Source organism: Salmo salar, chromosome ssa01 (assembly GCF_905237065.1).
Source record: "Salmo salar chromosome ssa01, Ssal_v3.1, whole genome shotgun sequence".
In the NCBI taxonomy this organism is placed as follows: domain Eukaryota; kingdom Metazoa; phylum Chordata; class Actinopteri; order Salmoniformes; family Salmonidae; genus Salmo; species Salmo salar.
In genome coordinates this window covers 28590875-28618367 of record NC_059442.1, presented here as the reverse complement: position 1 = coordinate 28618367, position 27493 = coordinate 28590875, and the positions used below count along the sequence as shown (strand labels likewise).

Here is a 27493-nt window from a genome sequence, read left to right as displayed (position 1 = left end):
TTAATTCTTAGCGAGTCAATTTATGCACTCTGGTCGGAAAGGCGGTTCCATCACACTGACACTGTTCTGACCTCATTAGGGGAGTGGCTTAGTTAACCCCTGTGCGGCCTCCGTCCCGTATGCGGGACGGACATCCAGCGAAAAATCATATCGCCATTAGCATAACAAAATTTTATAATTAAAAAAAATATAATAATAATTATATCATTTTATAGATACCCCTCTCCTGAATCGAACCACGTTGTCCGATTTCAAAAAGGCTTTACAGCAAAAGCAAAACATTAGATTATGTTAGAGGAGTATATCGTAAAAGTAGCCACAGCCATTTTCCGACCAACCACATGCATCACAAATAACCAAAAAACAGTTAAATGCAGCACTAACCTTTGACAATCTTCAGATGACACACCTAGGACATCATGTTACACAATACATGCATTATTTTGTTAGATAAAGTTCATATTTATATATAAAAACAGCATTTTACATCGGTGCGTAACGTTGACTAACTATTTTCCCTCAAATGCATCCGGTGAAACAGTGCTACAATTTACTAAATTACTATTCGAAAACATTTTTAAAATGTAATATTGTCATTCTAAGATTTATAGATGAATATCTCTTGAAAGCACCTGTAATACCAGATTTAAAAATAACTTTACTGGGTAATCACACTTTGCGATAAAAGGGGATGCGATACTCAGAAAATTACCTAGTAAATATAGATCTGCGCCATCTTGGAACAATCGCATATCATATCTAGTCTTGTATACTATTGTCAATAATCCCTTACCTTTGGTTGTCTTCATCAGAAAGCACTTCCAGGAATCCCAGGTCCACAACAAATGTATTTTCGTTCGAAAAAATTACTCCTTTATGTTCCAAGAGCTTGTTCTTGTTAGCGCGTCTGAAGGCTGCTGCAAAACTTCCGTCGGCCACGGAACAGCTATTTCAAGAAAAAGCTTTTTTTTCCATTTAGGTTCGTCCAAACATGTCAAACGTTGTATAACATAAATCTTCAGGGCCTGTTTCAACAAGAGAGCCAATAAGATTCGAGGGGGACGATTGCATTGTGTTTCAAAACGTTTCGAAAGGGGAGGGTAGACAGGGGTCATAATGGTGATGGCCCTCATGTGACCAATTTCAACAGCGTCTCATTCATTCAGTTTTAACAGTAGGAGACTCAAACCACTTTGTAAAGACTGGGCACATCTAGTGGAAGCAATAGGAAGTGCTCCATGAACCATAGCTCACGGTGTGATTAATAGGCAAAGATGTGAAGTTGAGTCCACAATTCAGAATTCCACATCCTGTTACGATCGGTCTCGGGGTTTTGACTGCCATATGAGTTCTGTTATACTCAGACACCATTCAAACAGTTTTAGAAACTTTAGGGTGTTTTCTATCCACAAGTATTAATTATATGCATATCCTAGCTTCTGAGATTGAGTAGGAGGCCGTTTAAAATGGGCACGAATTTTTTTCAAAAATCGCTTTAGCGCCCCCTATTCTAGGGGAACGCCAAGAGGTTAATGTGCCAGGGACATGAAAAACCATTATCTCATTAGGAAACCAAAATCAACATTGCTATCTTAACAGTTTCCTCGTTCTTCATATTGTATTAGCATCATATTGGATGGAAACTTTACAACTAGAATGCGTTTCCTTCCTAAGTTACAGTATTTTTGTTATACAGTTTTTAATGACATCAAAATGAAAAGCAAAATGACAGGATTATTCTTTAGATTCCCACGGACCATTCTTAACATTCCTATCTTATAAATATTGTTCCCATATTCACTTTTTGAACAAAACGTTTTTGGGCGGCAAAATGTCTCTGTAACAAAGACATTCCGATCTTTGTTACAGGAACAACACAGCTGGCTGCATATACGTCATTAGATACCGGATATACAGATACATCATCAGATCACACAACAGAACATTGTACTGTCTACACTCGGTTTGTTGTTTATATTAAAATAGTTTCATTAAATTGATTTTAAATCAGAACTAGTTTAGTTGCTAAGGACTCCACGACGTGGTTAGTCTTTACGGCTGGGACTGCAAGTTTGTGTTTCATTTTTTCGTGTGGATTCTGCGAGTGCTAGCTGGCTGTACTACAGACACCTGTCGTCGTCGTGGGAAAGACTCATTGTCTTCTCTTCGTAAAACAACTGGTTGCAGTAAAGAGCCAACCTGGATACTAAGGAGATCCTGAGGGAAATCGACGAGAACCAACAGCTTTACACTATGGAGGAACAACATACTCCATCATGGAAAGATCCGACTACCTCACAAAATAACTTTAACCCGACAAAAAAAAGAAAAACAGATTAATCTACAGACACGGACGATTTACTTACCGTTGAAGTAGAGGCTAGTTCTCTGGCTGGAATCCATGTAACACTGGAAAAGTTGTGTGAGGAGGTAACAGGATTGAGGGGTAGTTTGAAATTCTCATGCTCCAAGGAGAAAACAAGGCACTCACAGCCAAGGTAAAAATCCACAATTCCAACATGGATTGTCTACTCGGGGAAAACAGGGTGATGGAGTCGCTAGTAGACATACAAAGTCGTAGCATGCGTGAAAATCTATGTATCTATCCTGAGGACGCATCCAATAATCCAGAGGGCGCGATCAGAGAATTCATGCAATCCGCCTTGAAACTTCCTATAGACTGTAAACAAGGTGGCTTTCCAACGAGTGCACAGACTTGGAGCTCGGAGCGACAAGACCATGGGTCCCAGACCAATCATCGCAAAATTTGAACACTACCAACAGAAGGAGCTGATCAAAAGCAGGGGAAGGGAGCTTAAAGGGACCAAATTTGGTCTCAATGACCAATTTCCAAGGGAGATAAACGAACGTCGTAAGAGACTGTATCCGGTACAAAGGCAACAAAGGGAGAAGGGTAAGCGTGCCTTTCTCATTGTGGACAAACTCTTTATAGATGGACAGCTATTCTGAGACAGCTCCATAACACCACGGCTGTACTAAATTCTACAGGGACTTCAGGTTACAAAAAAAATAAAGTATGGGAACTGTAAAAATATCTGAACATTATGAAGTGGATATGAACACACAGGTACTCAATTACATGCTCGCTTACACATACACACACACCTGATCTCGCTCTCTTCTCTCTTCTCTCCACTCCCTCGATTGTTGAGAACTGTTTTATAATTTCATGTGTTTATTGTTTGTCTCTTTTTTATGTATTTGCCTACAAGTTTATATATGTTTACAACAAGCAAGGGGAAGATATCAGAATAGGGGCATTGGGGAATAATAACATATTGTACGGAATACATTAGTACTGTAGTGAAGCCGTCTCGAGTAATGCAAGGTTTCTTTCATGATCATGTGAAACGTCAATTGCTATGGAAATGCTGGAATGTGTTTTTCAATGATGTTGAAGGTAATTATGATGCAACTATGACGGTGATACGATATTTACAATTATCATCATGAATATTAATGCTATACGCACTACATGTTACACACAGACACTCAACCATGCAAATTGGCAGAGTTATTTTTTATTCGGACATCACACATTATAGTCTTACTCTTATACAGACATCGTACACACTCTCACTAAATCACATCCAATATCATACACATCAACCTACTCAGATTTACCACACACATAATATCTTGTCTAAATGTTTTAACCTCTGTGGCATTGGCTCACAGGCAAACAGGCAAGGGAATAAAACAAATATTGCTAGAACCTACTTCTTAAATATCAGACATTTGAAAGCTCTAGTTTTGACTGTCATAATACCTCTGATGGCAGTAACTTTACAAGCACTAATTATGGTCAAATTAGACTGAGAATAGTATCTAGTTATGGTAAGGGCTGAAATAAGTATAGCCAGTTATAATTGTAATGGTTTAGCAGATTTTAAAAAAGAAGATCAGTCTTTACATGGCTAAAAGAAAAGGAATATAACATATACTGTTTACAGGAAACTCACTCTACATCCTTAGATGAAGTTCTGTGTAAAAAGGAAAAGGGTGGTGAAATAATTTTCTGTCATGGACAAAGGAACTCAAAAGGTGTGATGATATTAATTAACAAAAATGTCGATCTGAATGTACAAATAATCAGGAATGATTCGCAAGGAAGGTGGATCCTTTTGAATATGAAAGTGGACGAAAAAGAGATTTAGCTCATTAATCTCTATGGTCCAAATCAGGATGATCCATACTTCTTCGAAAACATTTATTATATTGAATTATATTTTAAAAGAGGAAGCTAATTATTTTAGGCAGATGTTCTCTTTTCCGTCTCATCCTCTCCCACTGAATGAAGATTACGGTAAGGAAATCTTTCCAAATAATTAAAAAAAAATGGAAAATTAACAAATGTACAGAAAGATCAGTGTGAAGGCCAAATTACAGAGGAAGAACTTTGAGGCTATTAAATCCTTTCAATCTGGAAAAAACCCTGGGCTTGATGGCATAGTGGTAGAGGTATATCAAGCCTTTTTTGATATACTAAAATCTCCATTGTTAGATTGTTTTTACTCCTCCTATATAAATGGTAGTCTGTCAGGTACTCAGCAGGCAGGTCTGATTTCTCTATTATTAAAACAAGACCCAGATGAAAAATATAATAGACCCAGTCTATCTAAAAAATCGAGGCCCCTTACACTTCAATGTTGTGATGCAAAAATACTAGCGAAATGCATAGCACTCAGAATTAAAAAGGGTTTTACCAGGTATTGTTCATCCTGATCAGACAGGTTTTTTACATGGACAATACATTGGAGATAATATACGACAACTACTAGAAATAATAGAACATCATGAAAATTGTAAGAAGCCAGGCCTGGTATTTATAGCAAATTTGAAAAGGTATTTGATAAAGTAAGACTGGATTTTATATATAAATGCCTGGATGTTTTTCAATTTCGGTAATTCTCTTATAAAATGGGTCAAAATCATATATAGCAACCCCAGATGTAAAATAGTACATAACTGCTACTTCTCAGAGGGTTTTGAATTGTCAAGAGGAGTTAAACAAGGGTGTCCGCTGTCACCATATATATTCGTTATGGCCATAAAAAATGCTAGCTATTAAAATCAGATTCAATAACAGAGGATTAGAAATCCAAGGCTTAAAAAACAAAGGTGTCCATGTATGCCGATGACTCAAGTTTTATGTTAACCTGTTATGGCTAGGGGGCAGTATTTTCACGGCCGGATAAAAAAACGTACCCGATTTAATCTGATTATTACTCCTGCCCAGAAACTAGAATATGCATATAATTATTATCTTTGGATAGAAAACACTCCAAAGTTTCTAAAACTGTTTGAATGGTGTCTGTGAGTATAACAGAACTCATTTGGCAGGCCAAAACCTGAGAAGATTCCATGCAGGAAGTGCCCTGTCTGACAATTTCTTGCCCTTCTTGATTATCTCTATCCAATACAGGGGATGTCTGCTGTTACGTGACACTTCCTACAGCTCCCATGGGCTCTCAGAAGGCGGCAAAAAGCTGAATCGTGGCTTTGCAGGCTCTGGCTGAAAGAAAGTAGCGCGTTTGGATAGTGGCTGGTCACAGTACTGTGAGACTCAGGCGCGTGCACGAGGGGATCCCATGCTTTTATTTTCTCTCTCTTTGTACATATACACGCTTTCCCGGTCGGAATATTATCGCTTTTTTATGAGAAAAATGGCATAAAAATTAATTTTAAACAGCGGTTGACATGCTTCGAAGTACGGTAATGGAATATTTAGAAATCTTTTGTCACGAAATGCGCCATGCTCGTGACCCTTACCATTCGGATAGTGTCTTGAACACACAAACAAAACGCCGCTGTTTGGATATAACAATGGATTATTTGGGACCAAACCAACATTTGTTATTGAAGTAGCAGATATGGGAGTGCATTCTGACGAAGAACACCAAAGGTAATCAAACTTTTCTAATAGTAAATCGGAGTTTGGTCTGGGCTAAACTTGGTGGGTGTCTAAATAGCTAGCCGTGATGGCTGGGCTATCTACTCAGAATATTGCAAAATGTGCTTTCACCGAAAAGCAATTTTAAAATCGGACACCTCGATTGCACAAAGGAGTTCTGTATCTATAATTCTTAAAATAATTGTTATGTTTTTTGTGAGTAATTTAGTAAATTCACCGGAGGTTTGCGGGGGGTATGCTAGTTCTGAACGTCACATGCTAATGTAAAAAGCTGTTTTTTGATATAAATATTAACTTGATTGAACAAAACATGCATGTATTGTATAACATTATGTCCTAGGAGTGTCATCTGATGAAGATCATCCAAGGTTAGTGCTGCATTTAGCTGTGGTTTTGTTTTTTGTGACATTATATGCTAGCTTGAAAAATGGGTGTCTGATTATTTCTGGCTGGGTACTCTGCTGACATAATCTAATGTTTTGCTTTCGCTGTAAAGCCTTTTTGAAATTGGACAGTGTGGTTAGATAAAGGAGAGTCTTGTCTTTAAAATGCTGTAAAATAGTCATATGTTTGTATTTTTGAGGAATTTGTAATTCGCGCCACGCCTATCATTGGATATTGGAGCAGGTGTTCCGCTAGCGGAACGTCTAGATGTAAGAGTGTCTGCAAGCTAGATCCCTGCAATGTCTCATTGAAAATCTAGATAACTTTTCTGTACTCTCTGGACTAAAACCTAATTATTCTAAGTGTACAATATTACGTATTGGATCTTTAAAAATACAACTTTTACATTACCCTTCAGTTTACCTATAAAATGGGCTGATGGTGAAGTAGAGATACTTGGTATTCATATCACAAAAGATAAAAATAAGCTCTCCACAATGAATTTCAATAGAAAACTTGTAAAAATATCCTGCAACCATGGAGAGGTAAATACCTGTATATTTATGGAAAAATGTGTCATATCTCAGTTTACTCAATTACTTATGGTGCTGTCTACTCCTGATGATTTATTTTTTCAAATCATATGAGCAAAAAATATTTCGCTTTATCTGGTAAGCTAAACCAGACAAAATAAAATGTGCCTATGTATATAATGAATATGAATTGGATGGGTTAAGATGAAATATAAAAGCACTAAACCTCTCTAAAAGCTTCACTTATTCAAAAGTTTTACTTGAACACTAAATGGTTCTCAAGTAGATTACTAAGAAAAGCTCATCCATTGATAAAAAATTGCCTTTTTGCCTTTGTGCAGATTGCCATGTCTCATTTTCGATTAATTGAAAATGATACTTTTTTCAAAGTATCTCTCTTTTTCAAACAAGCATTGCAGAGCTGGCTACAATTTCAATTTCATCCCCTGAAAAGATAGAACAAATATTACAACAAAAATGATGGCTGAACTCAAATGTGCTGGTTGGTAAAATACCTGGATTTATGGGAAAGATGTTTGAAAAGGGTATTTTGTTCTTAAATGATATTGTAAATTGGAATGGTAGTTATGTCCTTCGTGGAGTTATCAGAATTGTACGGGAAGGTCTTCTCAATCCAAGAGTATAACCAATTGATTACAGCATTACCCCAAAAATGGAGGAGGCGGGTGGCAGCGGGAGGAGGCAGGGAACTTATCTGTCTGCCAAATATAAAGGATCAAAACTGGAAGAGGAATAAAAATAGCATAAATAGGAAAGTATACCAGCTTCGTTTGAGGACCAGGATGTTGACAACTGTGCCATACAGATTGCAAAATAGTTAGGAAGAAATTTTCCTTCTACCGATTCCATGTCACATGGGTGTATGAGTTGATATGAGATATATAAAACAACGCAAGATTCAAGACTTGCTTTTCAGCTAAAATGATTACATAGAACTCTTGCCACCAACAAAATGTTGAATATTTGGAGCATAAAATCATCGAAGCTCTGCAGATTTTGTTGTGAGGATACAGAATCAGTAGACCATTTATTTTGGTATTGCTCTCAGGTAGCCTGTTTCTGATCTCAGGTTCAGGAATGGCTGAAAATGCATAGCATTGATCTAAAATTGACCCTAGAAATAGTACTGGTAGGAGATCTGGAGAGACCGGATCAGTCAATTACTAATACTCTTAGTAAAAGTATTTATCTTCAACACGCAATCTGTGGATTCAATTCGATTAGATAGATTGAAATTGTACGTTAAACATCACAGCATAGTTGAAAGATATGTGTTGCACAGAAACCCAAAGTGTGTGGCCAGCAGAGATAGATGGGATGGGCTGAGGGAAGCTGAGGGTTGGGATGTGGAATTGGAGACAAGTGGGAGTGGAGTTGCTGTGCAGGAGATTGACCATCATTCTAAGATAAGTTTTTCAAAAAATCGAAATAAAACATACTAAAAAGTATGTTTGAATGACACTAAGGGGCAGTGTTATTACAACTAATGCCGGTCTGCCTGAGGCTGATGCTATGCAGGTGTTTGTACACATGCATATACACACACACTCTCATTCAAATAAACGCATACAAGAGCACACACATGCATGTAATAGTGCCAGACATGCACACAAACATATACAGTTGGCATTGCTGTTATGATTTAAGTTGTCCTTGGTTTTAAATGTATTTTTTAATAATTTTTTTGCATTAATGTTTGCTGTTTTCTTCTGTCTTTTTCTTTTTTCTCTTTAGTTCATTCTCTTGGTTGTTGGTACATTGGGGGTTCTTCGGGGTGGGGGGGGGGCTTGGAGGGTTCGGGTTCACGTTTTTTAGCCTGGTGGGAGATGTGTCAACGTGCCCTTGAGCAGGGCATTGACCATGGATGCTTCTGTGTCGCTCTGAATGGGAGTCTGTTGGATGACTGGTATGATGTACAGTTGAAGTCGGAAGTTTACATACACTTAGGTTGGAGTCATTAAAGCTTGTTTTTCAACCACTCCACAAATTTCTTGTTAAACTATAGTTTTGGCAAGTCGGTTAGGACATCTACTCTGCGCATGACACAAGTAATTTTTCCAACAATTGTTTACAGATTATTTCACTGTATCACAATTCCAGTGAGTCAGAAGTTTACATATACTAAGTTGACTGTGCCCTTAAACAGGTTGGAAAATTCCAGAAAATGATGTCATGGTTTTATAAGCTTCTGATAGGCTAATTGACATCATTTGAGTCAATTGGAGGTGTGCCTGTGGATGTATTTCAAGGCCTACCTTCAATCTCAGTGCCTCTTTGCTTGACATCATGGGAAAATCTAAAGAAATCAGCCAAGACCTCAGAAAAAAAAATTTGTAGACCTCCACAAGTCTGGTTCATCCTTGGGAGCAATTTCCAAACACCTGAAGGTACCACGTTCATCTGTACAAACAATAGTACACAAGTATAAACACAATGGTACTACGCAGCTGTCATACCGCTCAGGAAGGAGACGCGTTCTGTCTCCTAGAGATGAATGAAATCAATCCCAGAACAACAGCAAAGGACCTTGTGAAGATGCTGGAGGAAATAGGTACAAAAGAATCTATATCCACAGTAAAACGAGTTATATAGACATAACCTGAAAGGCCGCTCAGCAAGGAAGAAGCCACTGCTCCAAAACCGCCATAAAAAAGCCAGACTACGGTTTGCAACTGCACATGGGGACAAAGATCGTACATTTTGGAGAAATGTCCTCTGGTCTGATGAAACAAAAATATAACTGTTTGGCCATAATGACCATCGTTATGTTTGGAGGAAAAAGGGGGAAGCTTGCAAGCTGAAGAACACCATCCCAACCATGAACCACGGGTGTGGCAGCATCATGTTGTGGGGGTGCTTTGCTGCAGGAGGGACTGGTGCACTTCACAAAATAGATGGCTTCATGAGAAAGGAAAATTATGTGGATATATTGAAGCAACATCTCAAGATATCAGTCAGGAAGTTAAAGCATGGACGCAAATGGGTCTTCCAAATGGACAATGACCCCAAGCATACTTCCAAAGTTGTAGCAAAATGGCTTAAGGACAACAAAGTCAAGGTATTGGAGTGGCCATCACAAAGCCCTGACCTCAATCCCATAGAAAAATATGTGGGCAGAACTGAAAAAGCATGTGCGAGCAAAAAGGCCTACAAACCTGACTCAGTTACACCATCTCTGTCAGGAGGAATGGGCCAAAATTAAACCAATTTATTGTGGGAATCTTGTGGAAGGCTACCCGAAGCGTTTGACCCAAGTTAAACAATTTAAAGGCAATACTACCAAATACTAATTGAGCGTATGTAAACTTCTGACCCACTGAGAATGTGATGAAAGAAATAAAAGCTGAAATAAATCACTGTACTATTATTCTGACATTTCACATTCTTAAAATAAAGTGGTGATCCTAACTGACCTAAGACAGGGATTTTTTACTTGGATTAAATGTCAGGAATTGTGAAAAACTGAGTTTGGCAAAGGTGTATGTAAACTTCCGACTTCAACTGTAGTTGTTGAGCAGCTTCACTGCAAGTATGTTGTATGTTTCAGATAATCAAGATTTTTATTTTATTTTTTTTTTTAAACATTCCAATCTTGCTACTATAGAGCCAGTAGGAGAGTTCTCTCCCTCTTAATTTACGACAGGGTGTGAAGGTGTGGTGTATTGTCTGCCAACAAAGTTCATCCTCACACCTTCATCAATCAGGGAGGACATAGCCAGTCATATCACCTTATTACCATAGCAGGCAAAAAAGATAGACACATGTCAACAGCATGGACAATAGTATGAACACATTCAATTAAGAGAAATGTGATATAGTTCTCATCTAAAAATGTGCAACTAGGAATATTTGGCCAAGATGATTCAACAACATTGCATTCAAAAACAAGTGCAGGTGACATGTAGTCAGCTGTGTGTGAGTGCTGCTCAAAGAAGAAGTGTCCCTCCCTCCTCTACTCACCTCAGGAATGACAAACTGACCAGCGATCAGCAGTGCCCCCAACAGGTTGTCTCTTCCATCGTTCCTCATCTCATAGATCGGCACCTGCAAGAGGTCATAAAACAACATTTCACCCTTCTGTTATCTTTATGAAGCAGTTTAGCTGTACGGATGGCAGGTGTACCTGGGAGCCGGTGAGGATGACAGGCTTCCCCAGGTGCTCACACATGAAGGACAGAGCAGATGCTGTGTAGGCCATGGTGTCCGTGCCGTGGAGAATGACAAAACCGTCATACTTCTCATAGTGTTTCTGGAACCAAGAGACAAAGAGAACAGGATCAGACTTTAATCAAAGGTTCCAAGGTCAAAATGTGTAGCCTACATCTTGCCACAGGCTACTTGAAATAAGTACTGTATTTAATACAAACGCTCCAGTACAGTAACATAACAGGAAAGGGACAGCTGACTTTTACTTCAGTGAATGACTTGAGATTGTTGTGTTATTGCATCATAATGCCTCTGCTTATGTAAATGGTTAAAGTCAGGGTTATGGTTAATGTTGGGGTGAAGTGCAGATAAATAAAATGACCACACCAAGTACCTCAATGTCCTTCCCAATTGTAGCCCAGTCATCTGTGGTCATATTGCAAGAGTCCAGCAAGGGGCTGTACTCTAAAACAGTGTACACTATCCTCTTATTTTGTTTACACAGCCTGGGAAAAGACAAGTTGAGTCACAATCATCCTATAATAACCAAATCTTCAGAAAACACCCAAAGAAACTCTGCGTCTCCAACAGAGAAGACAGTTTACATAGAGACACAAACAATCCAGGTTAAGCAAATGTGGCTATTACATTTTTTTTTTTAAACAACCCTCTTTTTTGTCTTGGTTGTTCTGTTTACTTTACAAACTCATTAAGACATGGAGCCGGTTCTGTTAACATGAGGAAAAGGCTGAAGATAAAGGAAAAGAGTGAAACAAGCCTAGCCTACTTTATGAAGCGAGACAAAGTCTATTTGGTTGGACCTTCTGTTTCAGCAGCAGGGTGCCCAAACCAGTTCCTAAGCGCTGGGTGTGAATTATGGACATGATGAGGGAGGGGGCGACTCCCTGGGAAGTCTATGATGCTGCATGAGGAGTTACTAATTTGCGGGCGTTCTGAGGGGTAAGGGGTGCCTTTTGGGAGTACGGAGGGGGGATGAAAAGGGGTGTGTTCATGTTTTAGCGAGACCCCATGTTCTAATTAGACGGGCAGCTCATCCTGGCCTCCCATGCATATTAACATGTCCTCTAGATGGAGGTAACGTTGTCGTCCCGTATTCTCCTGCTTGCGCTCTATTAAGAGATTGTGCCTGGACTAAGCAGCTGTGCAAAGATTTACCGTCTAATCTCCATTTTTAAGACATGGGACAAGACACTGGAGGGCAGGGGGTGCAAACCATTGAACCCCCCCTTATTGAGGGTTCAATAGAACAGCAGGGGAAATAGCAAGCTTACCCCTCAGCACCTAAGCAAAGGCCTAAAGACACCCACCTAATTAGCCCTGGCTCCAGACACAATCCTCAGACATATGTTGTTGATAATATTAAAGTGATAGTGTCGCTGAAAACAATATTCAAATCACAAATGATTCATTTATCTCCTGGTATAGCCGACGGTGTGGCAGGGAAATGGGTATTAGCATATCGAGGGTTGGGTAGGATGCTGCCCTGTGGCCTGGCCTGCTGATGAGGAACAGAGTGGTGACAGAGGCAAATGGGAGGTTGGGGTGAAGGCTTCCCACAGGGAATCTCACTACTGCTGCTTTTCACTCAGCTGTTCAATAAATCAACAAACCAACTTCCTACTCCACACAATGTAAAACATTTAAGCAATGTTAGGATATATTGACATTAGCTTTGTCAATGTTATTTCAAGTCCACTGCACATGCTCACTGCAAAGCATAACATAAACGAAACAAAAACCAAATAACTCAGGCATTAGGGACATTTAACAGCAATGTTTGGTGACAGCTAGTATGTTAATCAACATTAACTTGAAGCCACAAAAAGGAACATAATGATGGTAATAATGAAAATTAACCTTACAGAAGCAAGGAGGAAAGAGTATGATTGAATCAACTTCTGAAATTACACTGAAAACATAATGAGACTGATACATTTGTCTGTGGGACGGAATCTGAATCCATACGTCCTATGAATCTCCTGTGAGACTGTTGAAGCGATGAGGAGTAGAAGGCTATGGAGGTGACATGGCAGTCCTCCAAACAAACATTACCATGATCCAAGCAGGCACAGTGCCACCAGCCCCCCTTCATGCAAACAGCTTAAAAATAGCGTGCTTGTGTAGTTCTCTTATCTGTCCCCTATAACCCAGGCCCACCCTGCCCCCTCCAGTCTCTATATCTGTGGTCCTGAGCTGCTCTGAGTGGGTTTGAGGTGGAGGTGCTGAGCCCTGTGCTGGGTGTCTGTGTAGAGATTAGCGTGCAGGCAGGCAGAGGCGCCCCCACTGCCACCGGCATCACAGGCCCAGAAAGGAGAGGAGGTTGCTGGGAGGGATTTGACCCAGGGTGCATTGGCCTGGACTCAGGCAACCTCCATTTGGAAGAGCGATAGCCAGCACCCCTCGGATCCGACCTGCCAGGACCATATTCAGCAGAGGGCCCTCTCGCTACTCCTGAACACACGCACTGAGAACCAGACTACAGGAATCAAACACGCTCAACCCAGATTAGCCTCGCTCTCTGCCAGCGTGGCACCAGCAACCCCTCGCATGCCTATTCTCTCTCTGGCAGCAGCAATACTCCTGGGGTTGCTACTGTAACATTACAGAAACGTTATGAGAACTTGACTGTTCTGCACTGTTTTTAGCTAGACATGAACCAATGAGAGTAGCTCCCTCCAGCGGGAGCGAGGCAAAGTATCTGAAGAGAGGGAATAAGGGTAGAATGTCAGGCAGGCGTGAACACCGCTACTGAAATGCTGCAGCACAACTCCCTACAGGTGTGTGCTCCAATGATCCCTCCCTGACAGATCCACACAGACAACAGAGCAAACTGTTCCTGCCAGGCACTGTTTGACACCAGGCGGGACAGATACAGAGGATTCAAACCACACAGCGTAGCGCAGGCACAGTATGCTACCAGTATTTCAGGACCTTTTTGATAGTTCATCAGCGAGGTGTGTCGGCATCCTGTCAAAACAGACAGTTTTAGAGTGAAATGTTCCCAGGCATGCAGGGAATAGAAACGTGTGTATGATATCCCCTAACAAACATTGTATATCCTGTAGGCCTACTGCTATGGAGGGGTCATAGTGAACAGATTTTGGGGGAGGAGGTCAACCTTTATCCTGACATGATATGCTGTGCACTCGAATATGTTGCTATTCAAAGAGCCTTTGAAAAAGCCTCGTATGCCTTGTAGGTTGAAAAAGCCATGAAATAAAAGCTGTCAATGGTTATAAAAAAGGAAGCAGAACTTCAGTCTTGTTTGAATTTGACAGTCAAATTAAGCAGTTATTCTAATCCAGTAAGTACAGTACACACTCATCTCCTGGTTAAAGAAATGGTAAGGGCGTGAAAATGTATGTATCGGTAGTACCGGTAGGTTGAGGTCCCCTTCACATATTTCTATAAGAACAGTTATAGCCTAACTACTATTACTCTACTCTAATTTTATCATCATCTGTATCAAACGCCAAGCTCTCCATCTGAAGTTTGTCAGTCAAACAGCACAAGGTTGCGTTTTCTACAGTGATGATGTGTTACATGGATAGTAATCTTTTCACAGTTTGAATGATTGTACGAAGACTGTACAATAAAGTAAAACATGTCAACATTTAACGCTAGCCTATATATTAATAACAGCAAAGACAAAGTAAAAAGAAGCAGAATAAACAGAAATAGAAGGCTGCAGAGGAGCCCAGGAGAGGTGGGGTGAGGTGGAGTGTATGGGTGACTTACGGCAGGACAAGGGTGTTCTCCTGTGGGCCACTCGTGCTGTCGTAGCAAGACATACAGGTCTGCAGGGCATACTGCTCATCATGGAGGTTGGGAAGCTTTCGCAGGGCCTTCACAAACACATTAGGCTCTGGGGACAGCACTGTGGATGAGAGGGACAGAGAGAAAGAAGATGTTGCCATTAGTGTACAGAGCAACATAACTAATCAGAGTTCAGGAAGGGTGAGCCCAATAACAGCCTACATAGATCTGAGCGTGATGTTTATTTTGAAGAGAGGGTGGCAGTAAGCAACATTTTGGAGCATTCAGATAGCATATTCCTATGTAGAACACACACTCTCTGACATGTAGAATAAGGTTTCACGTCAGCTCTATTCGTGGCATTTCTATCTGCAACGTTCAATAACGTTTGGCTACGAATGAGATTGGCTATCGAATGTTGCCCAGGTTTACTATTCCCAGTAAATCATGCCTTGTATTATACTCAACCCTAGTGGCAAATGTGAGAAATACATCAAAATGAAAAGTAGGCTGTTTGGAATATAGTTCTAATCATTCATGTATTGTATAACTCATCATAGTCCAAACCGCTGGAACGAACTGGCTGACTAAAATTAGGACCTGTGAAAAGTGGACCACCAGCCACTGGTTACAGTAGATGGAAAGATTGCATATAGACAAATATTGGGACTTCCAAACAGAACCTTTGGAATGGTGTGAAAACGGTAGACCTAGAAACTATGGCCATGTTATTTATGGTCTAGTGTTTACTCCAAGTACCATCCACAGTAATGGATGCTGAATGAAATGACAAGGGCTGGTTAGCCTAGAGATCTCATTCAGCAGACATTTGATCCAAAGCGCTTAACAGTTAACACATTTCCTTGGCCCACAAAGGAATCTTCATTCTTTCCCCATTTCCCTTTCCAGGAAATGAACTATTCAGGAAACAGTAGCTTTCAGTATTCCTCAAGGTTCCGTTTCAGGATCTCTCTCTCCTTTTACTGCTATGCGAACGACACACATCTGTACATTTCAATGAAACATGGTGAAACCCCAAAATTGCATATCCTTGAAGCCTGTGTTTCAGACATAAGGAAGAGGATGGCGGCAAATGTTCTACTTTTAAACTCGGACAAAACAGAGATGCTATTTCTAGGTCCCAAGAAACAAAGATCTGCTGTTAAATCTTGATGGTTATACAGTCGTCTCAAATAAAATTGAAGGACCTCAGCGTTACTCTGGACCTTGATCTCTCTTTTGACGAACAGAGCAATAATTTTTCAAGGGCAGCTTTCTCCCCCCCCATCTTCATAACATTGCAAAAATCTGAAACCTTTTATCCAAAAATGATGCAGAAAAACTAATCCGTGCTTTTGTCACTTCTAGATTAGACTACTGCAATGCTCTACTCTCCGGCTACCCGGATAAAGCACTAAATAAACTTTGGTTAGTGCTAAATACGGCTGCTAGAATCCTGACTAGAACCAAAAAATGTATCATATTAATCCAGTGCTAGCCTCTCTACACTGGCTTCCTGTTAAGGTTAAGGCTGATTTCAAGATTTTACTGCTACACTACATGGACGTTCTCCTACCCATCTCTCTGATTTGGCCTTGCCGTACATACCTACACATACGGTACGGTCACATCTACATACCTGCACATCTAATTGCTAAATTGTAATTATTTCGCCACTATGGCCTATTTATTGCCTTACCTCCCTAATCTTACTTCATTTGCACACACTGTATATAGACTTTTCTATTGGGTTATTGACTGTACGTTTGTTTATTCCATGTGTAACTCTGTGTTGTTTGTGTCGCACTGCTTTGCTTTATCTTGTGTCGCACTGTTTTGCTTTTTCTTGGCCAGGTCGCAGTTGTAAATGAGAACTGGCCTACCTGGTTATATAAAGGTGAAATAAAAAACATTTAAAAAATGTCTCTCCATGTGAGACGCAGACTTGGTCTCGAACTTCAGTAAAGACTTAAGACTCATCTCTTCAGTACGTCCCATGATTGAGTGTAGGTGAACGGCAAGGCACTGGACTGATGAACCGCCCTTGCAGTCTCCCCACTGGGACTCTCTGCCACTATTACAGAGGCGGAGAGTTTCTCTCTCTATCCAAAGAATGGAGTTGAAAAGATGGGCAGATAAAAGTTCCAGTGTTGTATCGCAAATGTAATTATCTTTGTAAGGGTGTGTGGATGAAAGCTCCTGATTCAGCAGATCTTTTCCTCAAATTCATATTCTAGACTGCCAAAGGTTTGTGGTGAACACTATCATTTAGTTCAACTGTGACTGATTGGACAGTTAACCAGTACTGAAGCAAACAATACCTTTGGTGGTCTTGTACCCTTAAACATAATATTATTAAGTTGAGTCCTGCTGTTGCCTAATCTTGTACGTCATAGCTAGTTATTCATTAGTTGACCGTTAGGGCAGTACACATCCATCCACACTGTGCGCGTTTGTTCTCAAATCCATCTTACAATGGGAGGAAGGAAGTGAATTGAAAATGTAATCTTCACTAACCATGCATGGACAAACATGATCATGACCTTCTACTGCAGGGTCCCCTACTGGCAGCCCACATTTGGTCTGTGGTTGGTTGTATCCCCCCCTATGTTTTCTGAGCAAAAATAACAATTTGTTCATGTTTTATTTTTATTGTTGGATATCAACTGTAAAAACACCAGGAAATCAGCTCAAGTGATTATCAATTTTGGAACTCTGTTCAAGTATTCCCACGCGTAATAGAGACGTGATCATATACAAAGGTAATCCATGTCAGAAATGATTGTTTGTCAAATATTATATTAGGCTTCTTGTTATCAATTTGCAGTCTGCAATTATGTTCCGCCCACTGACGATCCGCGGCTGAATCTAGTTGATGATCCCTGTTCTACAGGTAGATAATGTTTGCTTGTTACAATTTACAAAGCAAGTGTAGCAGCTGTTACATTTGACAACTCACGAGACCCTTGCGTGCCAGTATGGAAGGCCAAGAGTTTAAAATCATCTTGATTTGAAAGCTTGTTATGGGCATTTTTACACGCGTTCATTACACCTGTTCAGTGTGCATTTACAGGTGATTAGAACGTTTGAATATTGTACTTTCAGACGCATGAAATTGTGCCACTGCACACGTTCTGAACGCCTGTGTAGTAACGGGTACATTTAATGCGTCTGAATGTAGCACATTGTAACCACCTCAATTTCCGTGAGTTTGGCTTTGTTTGACTTCTGGCCTGTTGCGATGAATCACTCAGGGAGGGAGGAGATGTTTCTAAATATGGATCAAAATGTTAATTTGTCAATTACATTTACAGAATTTAAACGCTACTGCGTTGGTGAGAAAAATTGAGAAAGATATTAAAACTACTTTTTCCACATAGCAATACAACTAAAGCTGACGCTGGCTAGCTGGCTTATTTTCATTGAAATAGCATGGCTAGTTAGCTAACTATCAATAGTCTTATGTCTAGCCTTTAACTAATGGTTGTTACGTTGTGGAACAGAGAAATAGTTCTTTGTACTTGTCATTTGGTTGAGACTAACAGTTTAGAAAATAATTGTTAACTTTGTATATTTGCTGTGTAATTGGTTGGCTTTGCTAGTTAGCAAGCTGAGATTTATTTGCTCAAAATTGGCCAACTTAGCTTTTAGCTAATGTTTTAGAACAGGCTAGCTCCATGCAGAATCTAGACAATAGAGAATGGGGAATAAGACATGGCTGTTGCAGTGCCCAGGCGAGGTGAGAGAACTGCTACAGAGATAAAAAGGTAAGATCTATATCTTGAGTAGCTATATTTCAAGGCTGAACCAATGCAATATGTATTTTATTGGCTTGCTAAATGAGCTGCTTTTCCTGAAAATGTCTCTGATAAAGTTGTTAGTTCTAGTTGTTCTTATGCAACGTCCAGGAAATGTCAAGTACTCAAGCATCTTCAGACCAGCGAGGAGGAGGAAAGCCTATAGAACAAGAATTACTAGCTAGTTATCAGACTTTTTATTGGCTTGCCAAATTAGTTGCTTTTCCTGAAATGTCTCTAAAGCTACACTCTTAGAAAAAAAAGTGCCATCTAGAACTTAAAGTTCTTCAGCTGTCCCCATAGGATAACTTTTTGAGGAGCCCTTGTTGGTTTTAGGTAGAACCATTTTGGGTTCAATGTATAACCCTTTCCACAAAGGATTCTACATGGAACCCAAAAGGGTTCTCCCTGGAACCAACAAGGGTTATACTATGGGGACAGCTGAAGAACCCTTTTTTCTAAGAGTGTATCTAGTTCTAATGCAATGTCCATGTTAGAGCCACAACTTGATGATCATGTTGTCAAGCATCTGTAGACTAGCGAGGAGGAGAAAAGCCTGCTTTGGATGAGCAAGGAAGGACAATGAACTAGCTATATCAGATAAACATGTTCAGGAATAGCAGGCAAAGAGCAAGCTAGTAGTAGTAACATTATTATTTAAAAACTCACATGCATCAGTTATATTTAAGCAATACGGCACCTCAGGGGTTTGTGGTATATGGACTTCCCTGTAGCTCAGTTGGTAGAGCATGGTGTTTGCAACGCCAGGGTTGTGGGTTCGATTCCCACGGGGGGCCAGCACTGAATTTTTTTTAAATGAAATTGTATGAAATGTATGCATTCACTACTGTAAGTCGCTCTGGATAAGAGCGTCTGCTAAATGACTAAAATGTAAATGTAATGGACAATATACCACGGCTTAGGACTGTTCTTTTCGCACGACGCAACGCTGAGTGCCTGGATACAGCAAATAGCCGTGGTATATTGGCCATATACCACAAACCCCAAGGTGCCTTACTACTATTAAACTGGTTACCAACGTAATTACAACAGTAAACAAGTAACATTGACTCATACCAGTGGTATACAGTCTGATATACCATGGCTTGTGATCTGTCTCATGTTGTACCGATCATCAACATGAACAAGACTGAATTCTGTTGAATTGTCAACTGGTCTAAATTCTTGTTAGGAAGATGTTGCTGTTCAGAATGACATGTTTATGACTGATGTTCACAGGAATCTCCAAATGATATGTTGAACGAGCACCACGGATGAAGGAGGAAAACAGCTTCTTTCTACCACACCTTTAAGTCATATAATGTTTGGCCCTGTGGCCTTGTGAATGTTGATCTGTTTAAAGGTCTTACTCACATCGGCTGCGGAGAGCGTGATCACACAGTCTTCCGGAACAGCTGGTGCTCTCATGCATGTTTCAGTGTTATTTGCCTCGAAGCGAGCATAGAAGTAGTTTAGCTCGTCTGGTAGGCTCGTGTCACTGGGCAGCTCTCGGCTGTGCTTCCCTTTGTAGTCTGTATTGGTTTGCAAGCCCTGCCACATCTGACGAGCGTCAGAGCGGGTGTAGTACGTTTCGATCTTAGGCCTGTATTGACACTTTGCCTGTTTGATGGTTTGTCGGAGGTCATAGCGGGATTTCTTATAAGCATCTGTGTTGGAGTCCCGCTCCTTGAAAGCGGCAGCTATACCCTTTAGCTCAGTGCATATGTTGCCTGTAATCCATGGCTTCTGGTTGGGGTATGTACGTACGGTCACTGTGGGGACAACGTCATTGATGCACTTATTTATGAAGCCAATGACTGATGTGGCGTACTCCTCAATTCCATCGGAGGAATCCCACAACATATTCCATTCTGTGCTAGCAAAACAGTCCTGTAGCTTAGCATCTGCTTCATCTGACCACTTTTTTTATTATTAATCTAGTCACTGGTGCTTCCTGCTTGATGTTTTACTTGTAAGCAGGAATCAGGATAGAATTATGGTCAGATTTGCCAAATGGAGGGCGAGGGACAGCTTTGTATGCATCTCTATGTGGAGTAAAGGGGGTCCAGAGTTTTTTTCCACATCTGGTTGCACATTTAACCTGTTGGGGCCAGGGGGCAGTATTTGCACGGCCGGATAAAAAACGTACCCGATTTAAACTGGTTACTACTCTTGCCCAGAAACGAGAATATGCATATAATTAGTAGATTTGGATAGAAACACTCCAAAGTTTCTAAAACTGTTTGAATGGTGTCTGTGAGTATAACAGAACTCATATTGCTAGCCCAAAACCTGAGAAGATTCCATACAGGAAGTGCCCTGTCTGACAATTTGTTGTCCTTCTGTTGCATCTCTATCGAAAATACAGCATCTGTGCTGTGACACTTTCTAAGGCTCCCATTGGCACTCAGAAGGCGCCAGAAAGTGGAATGGGGTGTCTGCTGTCTCTGGGCGAAGAACAGCAGGAGAATTTGTGAGTGGTCAGCCTGGGGACAGTGACACTGGAGATACACGGTCACGAGAATTCTCCATTTTTTTCTTTCAGCCTTTGAATGAATACAGCGTTGCCCGGTTGGAATATTATCGCTATTTTACGAGAAAAATCGCATAAAAATTGATTTTAAACAGCGTTTGACATGCTTCTAAGTAGGGTAATGGAATATTTTGACATTTTTTGTTACGAAATGCGCTCGCGCGTCACCCTTCGGCGAGTGACCTGAACGCACGAACAAAACGGAGCTATTTGAATATAACTATGGATTATTTGGAACCAAAACAACATTTGTTGTTGAAGTAGAAGTCCTGGGAGTGCATTCTGACGAAGAACAGCAAAGGTAATCCAATTTTTCTAATAGTAATTCTGAGTTTAGTGAGTCCCAAACTTGGTGGGTGTCAAAATAGCTAGCCGAGCTATGTACTCAGAATATTGCAAAATGTGCTTTCACCGAAAAGCTATTTTAAAATCTGACACCGCGATTGCATAAAGGAGTTCTGTATCTATAATTCTTAAAATAATTATGTATTTTGTGAACGTTTATCATGAGTATTTTAGTAAATTCACCAGAAGTTTGCTAGTTCTGAACATAACATGCTAATGTAAAAAGCTGGTTTTTGATATAAATATGAACTTGATTTAACAAAACATGCATGTATTGTATAACAATGTCCTAGGAGTGTCATCTGATGAAGATCAAAGGTTAGTGCTGCATTTAGCTGTGGTTTTGTTTTTTGTGACATATATGCTTGCTTTGAAAATGGCTGTGTGATTATTTTTGTCAGGGTACTCTCCTGACATAATCTAATGTTTTGCTTTCGCTGTAAAGCCTTTTTGAAATTGGACAATGTGGTTAGATTAACGAGAGTCTTGTCTTTAAAATGGTGTAAAATAGTCATATGTTTAAGAAATTGAAGTTATAGCATTTGAGGTATTTGTATTTCGCACCATACGATTCCACTGGCTGTTGACTTGCCCAGGGAGGTTAACCTGTTAGGGCTAGGGGGCAGTATTGACACAGCCGGATAAAAAAACTTACCCGATTTAATCTGGTTACTACTCCTGCCCAGTAACTAGAATATGCATATAATTATTGGCTTTGGATAGAAAACACCCTAAAGTTTCTAAAACTGTTTGAATGGTGTCTGTGAGTATAACAGAACTCAAATGGCAGGCCAAAACCTGAGAAGATTCCATGCAGGAAGTGGCCTGTCTGACAAGGTGTGTTTTATCTTGGCTCTTTTTATTGAAGACTGAGGATCTTTGCAATAACGTGACACATCCTACGGCTCCCATTGGCTCTCAGAGCCCAGGAAAAAGCTGAAGGATATCGAGGCAGGCTCTGGCTGAAACACTTTATCGCTTTTGGCAAGTGGCCGCTCAGAGTACTATGGGCTTAGGCGCGTGCCCGAGTCGACCGAATGCTTTCTTTTCTTTTGTCTGTTTACCTAAAAGCAGATTCCCGGTCGGAATATTATCGCTTTTTTGAGAAAAATGGCATAAAAATTGATTTTAAACAGCGGTTGACATGCTTCGAAGTACGGTAATGGAATATTTTAGAAATCTTTTGTCACGAATTGCGCCATGCTCGTAACCCTTATTTACCCTTTCGGATAGTGTCTTGAACGCACGAACAAAACGCCGCTGTTTGGATATAACGATGGATTATTTTGGACCAAACCAACATTTGTTATTGAAGTAGAAGTCCTGGGAGTGCATTCTGACGAAGACAGCAAAGGTAGTAACATTTTTCTTATAGTAAATCTGACTGATGAGTGCTAAACTTGCTGGGTGTCTAAATAGCTAGCCCTGTGATGCCGGGCTATCTACTGAGAATATTGCAAAATGTGCTTTCACCGAAAAGCTATTTTAAAATCAGACATATCGAGTGCATAGAGTTCTGTATCTATAATTCTTAAAATAATTGTTATGCTTTTTGTGAACGTTTATCGTGAGTAATTTAGTAAATTCACCGGCAGTGTTCGGTGGGAATGCTAGTCACATGCTAATGTAAAAAGCTGGTTTTTGATATAAATATGAACTTGATTGAACAAAACATGCATGTATTGTATAACATAATGTCCTAGGGTTGTCATCTGATGAAGATCAAAGGTTAGTGCTACATTTAGCTGTGGTTTGGGTTTATGTGACATTATATGCTAGCTTGAAAAATGGGTGTCTGATTATTTCTGGCTGGGTACTCTGCTGACATAATCTAATGTTTTGCTTTCGTTGTAAAGCCTTTTTGAAATCGGACAGTGTGGTTAGATTAACGAGAGAGTCTTGTCTTTAAAATGGTGTAAAATAGTCATATGTTTGAGAAATTGAAGTAATAGCATTTCTAAGGTATTTGAATAACGCGCCACGGGATTCCACTGGCTGTTGAGTAGGTGGGACGATTTTAGAGAGGTAAAAAATACCTTTCTGAATTATGAAGCCTTTGTGCTTTTATTCAATACATAAATGCTTAAAAAATAAAATAATAATTTAAATCACAGAATGTGACGTTAGCTACCACATATTGTAAGTCGCTTTGGATAAGAGCGTCTGCTAAATGATGTAAATGTAAATGTATAAGTTGTTTTCGGCAATTATCAAAATAAAAACTACAAAAACGCCATTCCTTACCCAATAGGCTGCACAGGTGTAATGAATGCGTGTAAAAATGTCCATAACAAGCATTCTTATCACCTGTAAATGCACACTGAACAGGTGCAATGACAGCATGTAAAAATGCCCATAACAAGTGTTCACATGTAACGTTCCAACAGGAATCTGTTCCAAAAACTTTGTAAATAACAAGGTTGCCAACAAACAACGCATACAAAGTTGTATAGCGGCAGAATAAGATACTGCAGTGGGCAATTTAATTAAGTTTTTCCACTCACCACATTTATTCCGAAAAAGGTCTGTCCTCACTCTGGTAACCTATGGACAACATACGTGGTGAGTTGATGACTATTCGGCAGCTAATTAGATAGATGAATTGATCATGCTAATTTGTATGCATTGTTTTTTGGCATCCTTGTACCACAAAGTTTTTGGAACAGACTCCTGTTGGAACTTCACACAAATTATACCCACTCCACTGTTGCTGCTCGACAACATCCGTCGGCCTGGCTGTGCCACATTGCTCTGGTGAACAGAAAACTGCGGTTTGAACACAGACTGATCAGGTTGACTCAACCTTGAATGGGACAAAGCTGTAGCTAGAGAAGTTATTTCTTAAGCTGGAGACGGACATGAGGTTCACTTTCTACATTCCACCTTAATTATAACACTAAAAATAAAAGTTTCCTGGAATATCCTTTAGGGGTTCTTCAAATTAAAACTGTGGGGGAACCTATAAGTTCTTCGAAGAACCCCTCTTAACCTCTCTAGGGTATGTGGGACGAAATCGTCCCACCTACTCAACAGCCAGTGGAATCCCGTGGCGCGATATTCAAATACCTTAGAAATGCTATTACTTCAATTTCTCAAACATATGACTATTTTACACCATTTTAAAGACAAGACTCTCGTTAATCTAACCACACTGTCCGATTTCAAAAAGGCTTTACAACGAAAGCAAAACATTAGATTATGTCAGCAGAGTACCCAGCCAGAAATAATCAGACACCCATTTTTCAAGCTAGCATATAATGTCACATAAACCCAAACCACAGCAAAATGCAGCACTAACCTTTGATGATCTTCATCAGATGACAATCCTAGGACATTGTTATACAATACATGCATGTTTTGTTCAATCAACTTCATATTTATATCAAAAACCAGCTTTTTACATTAGCATGTGACATTCAGAAGTAGCATACCCACCGCAAACTTCCGGTGAATTTACTAAATTACTCACGATAAACGTTCACAAAAAACATAAAAATTATTTTAAGAATTATAGATACAGAACTCCTTTATGCAATCGCTATGTCCGATTTTAAAATAGCTTTTCGGCAAAAGCACATTTTGCAATATTCTGAGTAGATAGCTCGCCATCACGGGCTAGCTATTTTGACACCCACCAAGTTTGGCCCTCACCAAACTCAGATTTACTATAAGAAAAATTGGATTACCTTTGCTGTTCTTCGTCAGAATGCACTCCCAGGACTTCTACTTCAATAACAAATGTTGGTTTGGTTCAAAATAATCCATAGTTATGTTCAAATATCCTCTGTTTTGTTTGTGCGTTCAAGACACTATCCGAAGGGTGACGCGCCCGACGCGTTTCGTGACAATTTTTTTTTTTTAATATTCCATTACCGTACTTCGAAGCATGTCAACCGCTGTTTAAAATCAATTTTTATGCTATTTTTCTCGTAAAAAAGCGATAATATTCCGACCGGGAAACCCTGTTTTCGTTCAAAGACGAAAAAATAAAAACATGGCGTCGGCTCGTGCACGCACCCCCAGTCTCATTGTTCTCTGATCGACCACTATCCAAATGCGCTACTGTTTTTCAGCCATGGCCTGCAAAGGCATCATTCAACGTTTTGCCGCCTTCTGAGAGCCTATGGGAGTCGTAGGAAGTGTCACGTTACAGCAGAGATCCTCAGTTTTCAATAAAGAGTGTAGAAGGCCAAGGAATGGTCAGAGAGGGCACTTCCTGTAAGGAATCTTCTCAGGTTTTTGCCTGCCATATGGGTTCTGTTATACTCAGACACCATTCAAACAGTTTTAGAAACATTAGGGTGTTTTCTATCCAAATCAAACAATTATATGCATATTCTAGTTTCTGGGCAGTAGTAATAACCAGATTAAATCGGGTACGTTTTTTATCCGGCCGTGCAAATACTGCCCCCTACCCTAGAGAGGTTAATAGATCCTCGAAGAACATTTAGAAGAAACTTTTGTGGTTAATATCTGAACTACCCCGCTCCCCTTATTATTATTATTATTATTATTATTATTATTATTATAATAATTATTATTATGCATAACAATAACACAATATTTTAGTTGTCAGTGTTCATTATGATTTTAGTGGCAAAGCAGAATAAATAAAAACCTAAATGTGAGCCCCAAGTCCAATGGGTATATCCTCTGGCGTGTTGATATTATGGTGTTGATGTTCTCTGTATCCATAGCCAGAATGATTTTGCAGTGCATGGTGATTGAACAGGTTTCCTGTTATATTCGTCAGAGGTGTAGGGAGGGTGAAATCTGAATCCCCCAAAAATAGTAATTATACAGATGTTTAACAAAACATACACAACAGTATTCATAACTTGGTTTTTGTAGTAAATGTTTATGGAAAGAAACTTTGGTTTTCATACACATACCATGTCCATAATGTAGAGGCCTATGGGGTTTTCATTGAAGAGGCAAGGGAGGATGGTACATGTGATCTCTATAACATACCAATAGACATACCTTTGTATGCCCCATCGTCTGTATACCTGCAGACAGACACAAAAGTGAGCAGTTCTGTCATCTGCACACAATGCAGCTAGCCTTCATCATATTCTAAAAGCATACATATTCTTACCTCTGTTTATTGATATCCATTGAATTGTGTCCATTATCTGGTTTATAAAGATTTGCACAAATATTTAAAGATACATGGTATCATCACAAAACAATATCAATTTAGATCATATAAAAAGGGACAAATCTTACCTTAACTGAAAAATATAAAGATCTCCTCAATTTAAGTGCCTGTACCTGCTGTCCTTTCAAATCCAAACGTTTCAGTTGGGCAGTTAGGTTCCTGCAAGAACCCCCACCAACTAAGGAGGTTCCTCGATGAACCCCACCTCCTATGGGGTTCTCAGAATAACCTTTTGGGGGCAATTTTCAGTGCCAAGAACCCTAAGGTTCTTCGAAGAACTTTGAGGATCTTAGAAGAACCCTTGTTGAAACCCAAATTTTTAGAGGGTAGACATCTGGTGGCGGAGGAAGAAAGAGTGCCTGTCAAACCAAGGGATGTTCACGCTACCAATGACAGGGTGCTGTAAAGTGCCAAAATGCAATTTACAGAGAAAACTAGCTATATCAAAACTGTAATGTTACTAATCTGATTGATTTTATTATAAACCTAAGCAAATATAATGATTCATAATGATATTGCCCAAAATGTTTTTCCAAGTTAAAATGCAATGATAAGTGAGACAGACTCACCAGAAGGATTAAGTCCATGCTGTAGTGTATGGACGTTACATTATTTGCCAGTAGATGGCGCACAATTACACAATGTAATTACACAGGACAATAACATAACGACACATTGTGGTCAGTAAGTGACTAACGGACGTTGTCTATTAACCTCTATGGGACCGGCGGGACGAATTCGTCCCACCTACGTAACATCCACTGCCAGCCTGTGGCGCGATTTTCAAAATCTTCAAAATCCTATTACTTCAATTTCTCAAACATATGACTATTTTACAGCCATTTAAAGATAAGACTCTCG

General features: G+C 39.8%; 1 protein-coding gene across 6 annotated transcripts in view; it reads right to left on the bottom strand.

The window, feature by feature from the left end:
- Positions 1 to 27493, bottom strand: part of LOC106594751 (60 kDa lysophospholipase) — a 56403-nt gene that overhangs the window by 20245 nt on the left and 8665 nt on the right. For 3 of the 6 annotated variants that reach the window (XM_014186323.2, XM_014186169.2, XM_014186287.2), the window contains 5 exons: positions 14779 to 14917; positions 13972 to 14007; positions 11414 to 11525; positions 10997 to 11122; positions 10834 to 10917 (listed from right to left, as the gene is read on the bottom strand). In XM_014186323.2, coding sequence (XP_014041798.2) covers positions 10834 to 10917; positions 10997 to 11122; positions 11414 to 11525; positions 13972 to 14007; positions 14779 to 14917 — 497 coding nt within the window. The remainder of the gene's footprint in view (positions 1 to 10833; positions 10918 to 10996; positions 11123 to 11413; positions 11526 to 13971; positions 14008 to 14778; positions 14918 to 27493) is intronic. The other 3 variants (XM_045716220.1, XM_014186227.2, XM_014186372.2) reach the window with 1 other exon arrangement.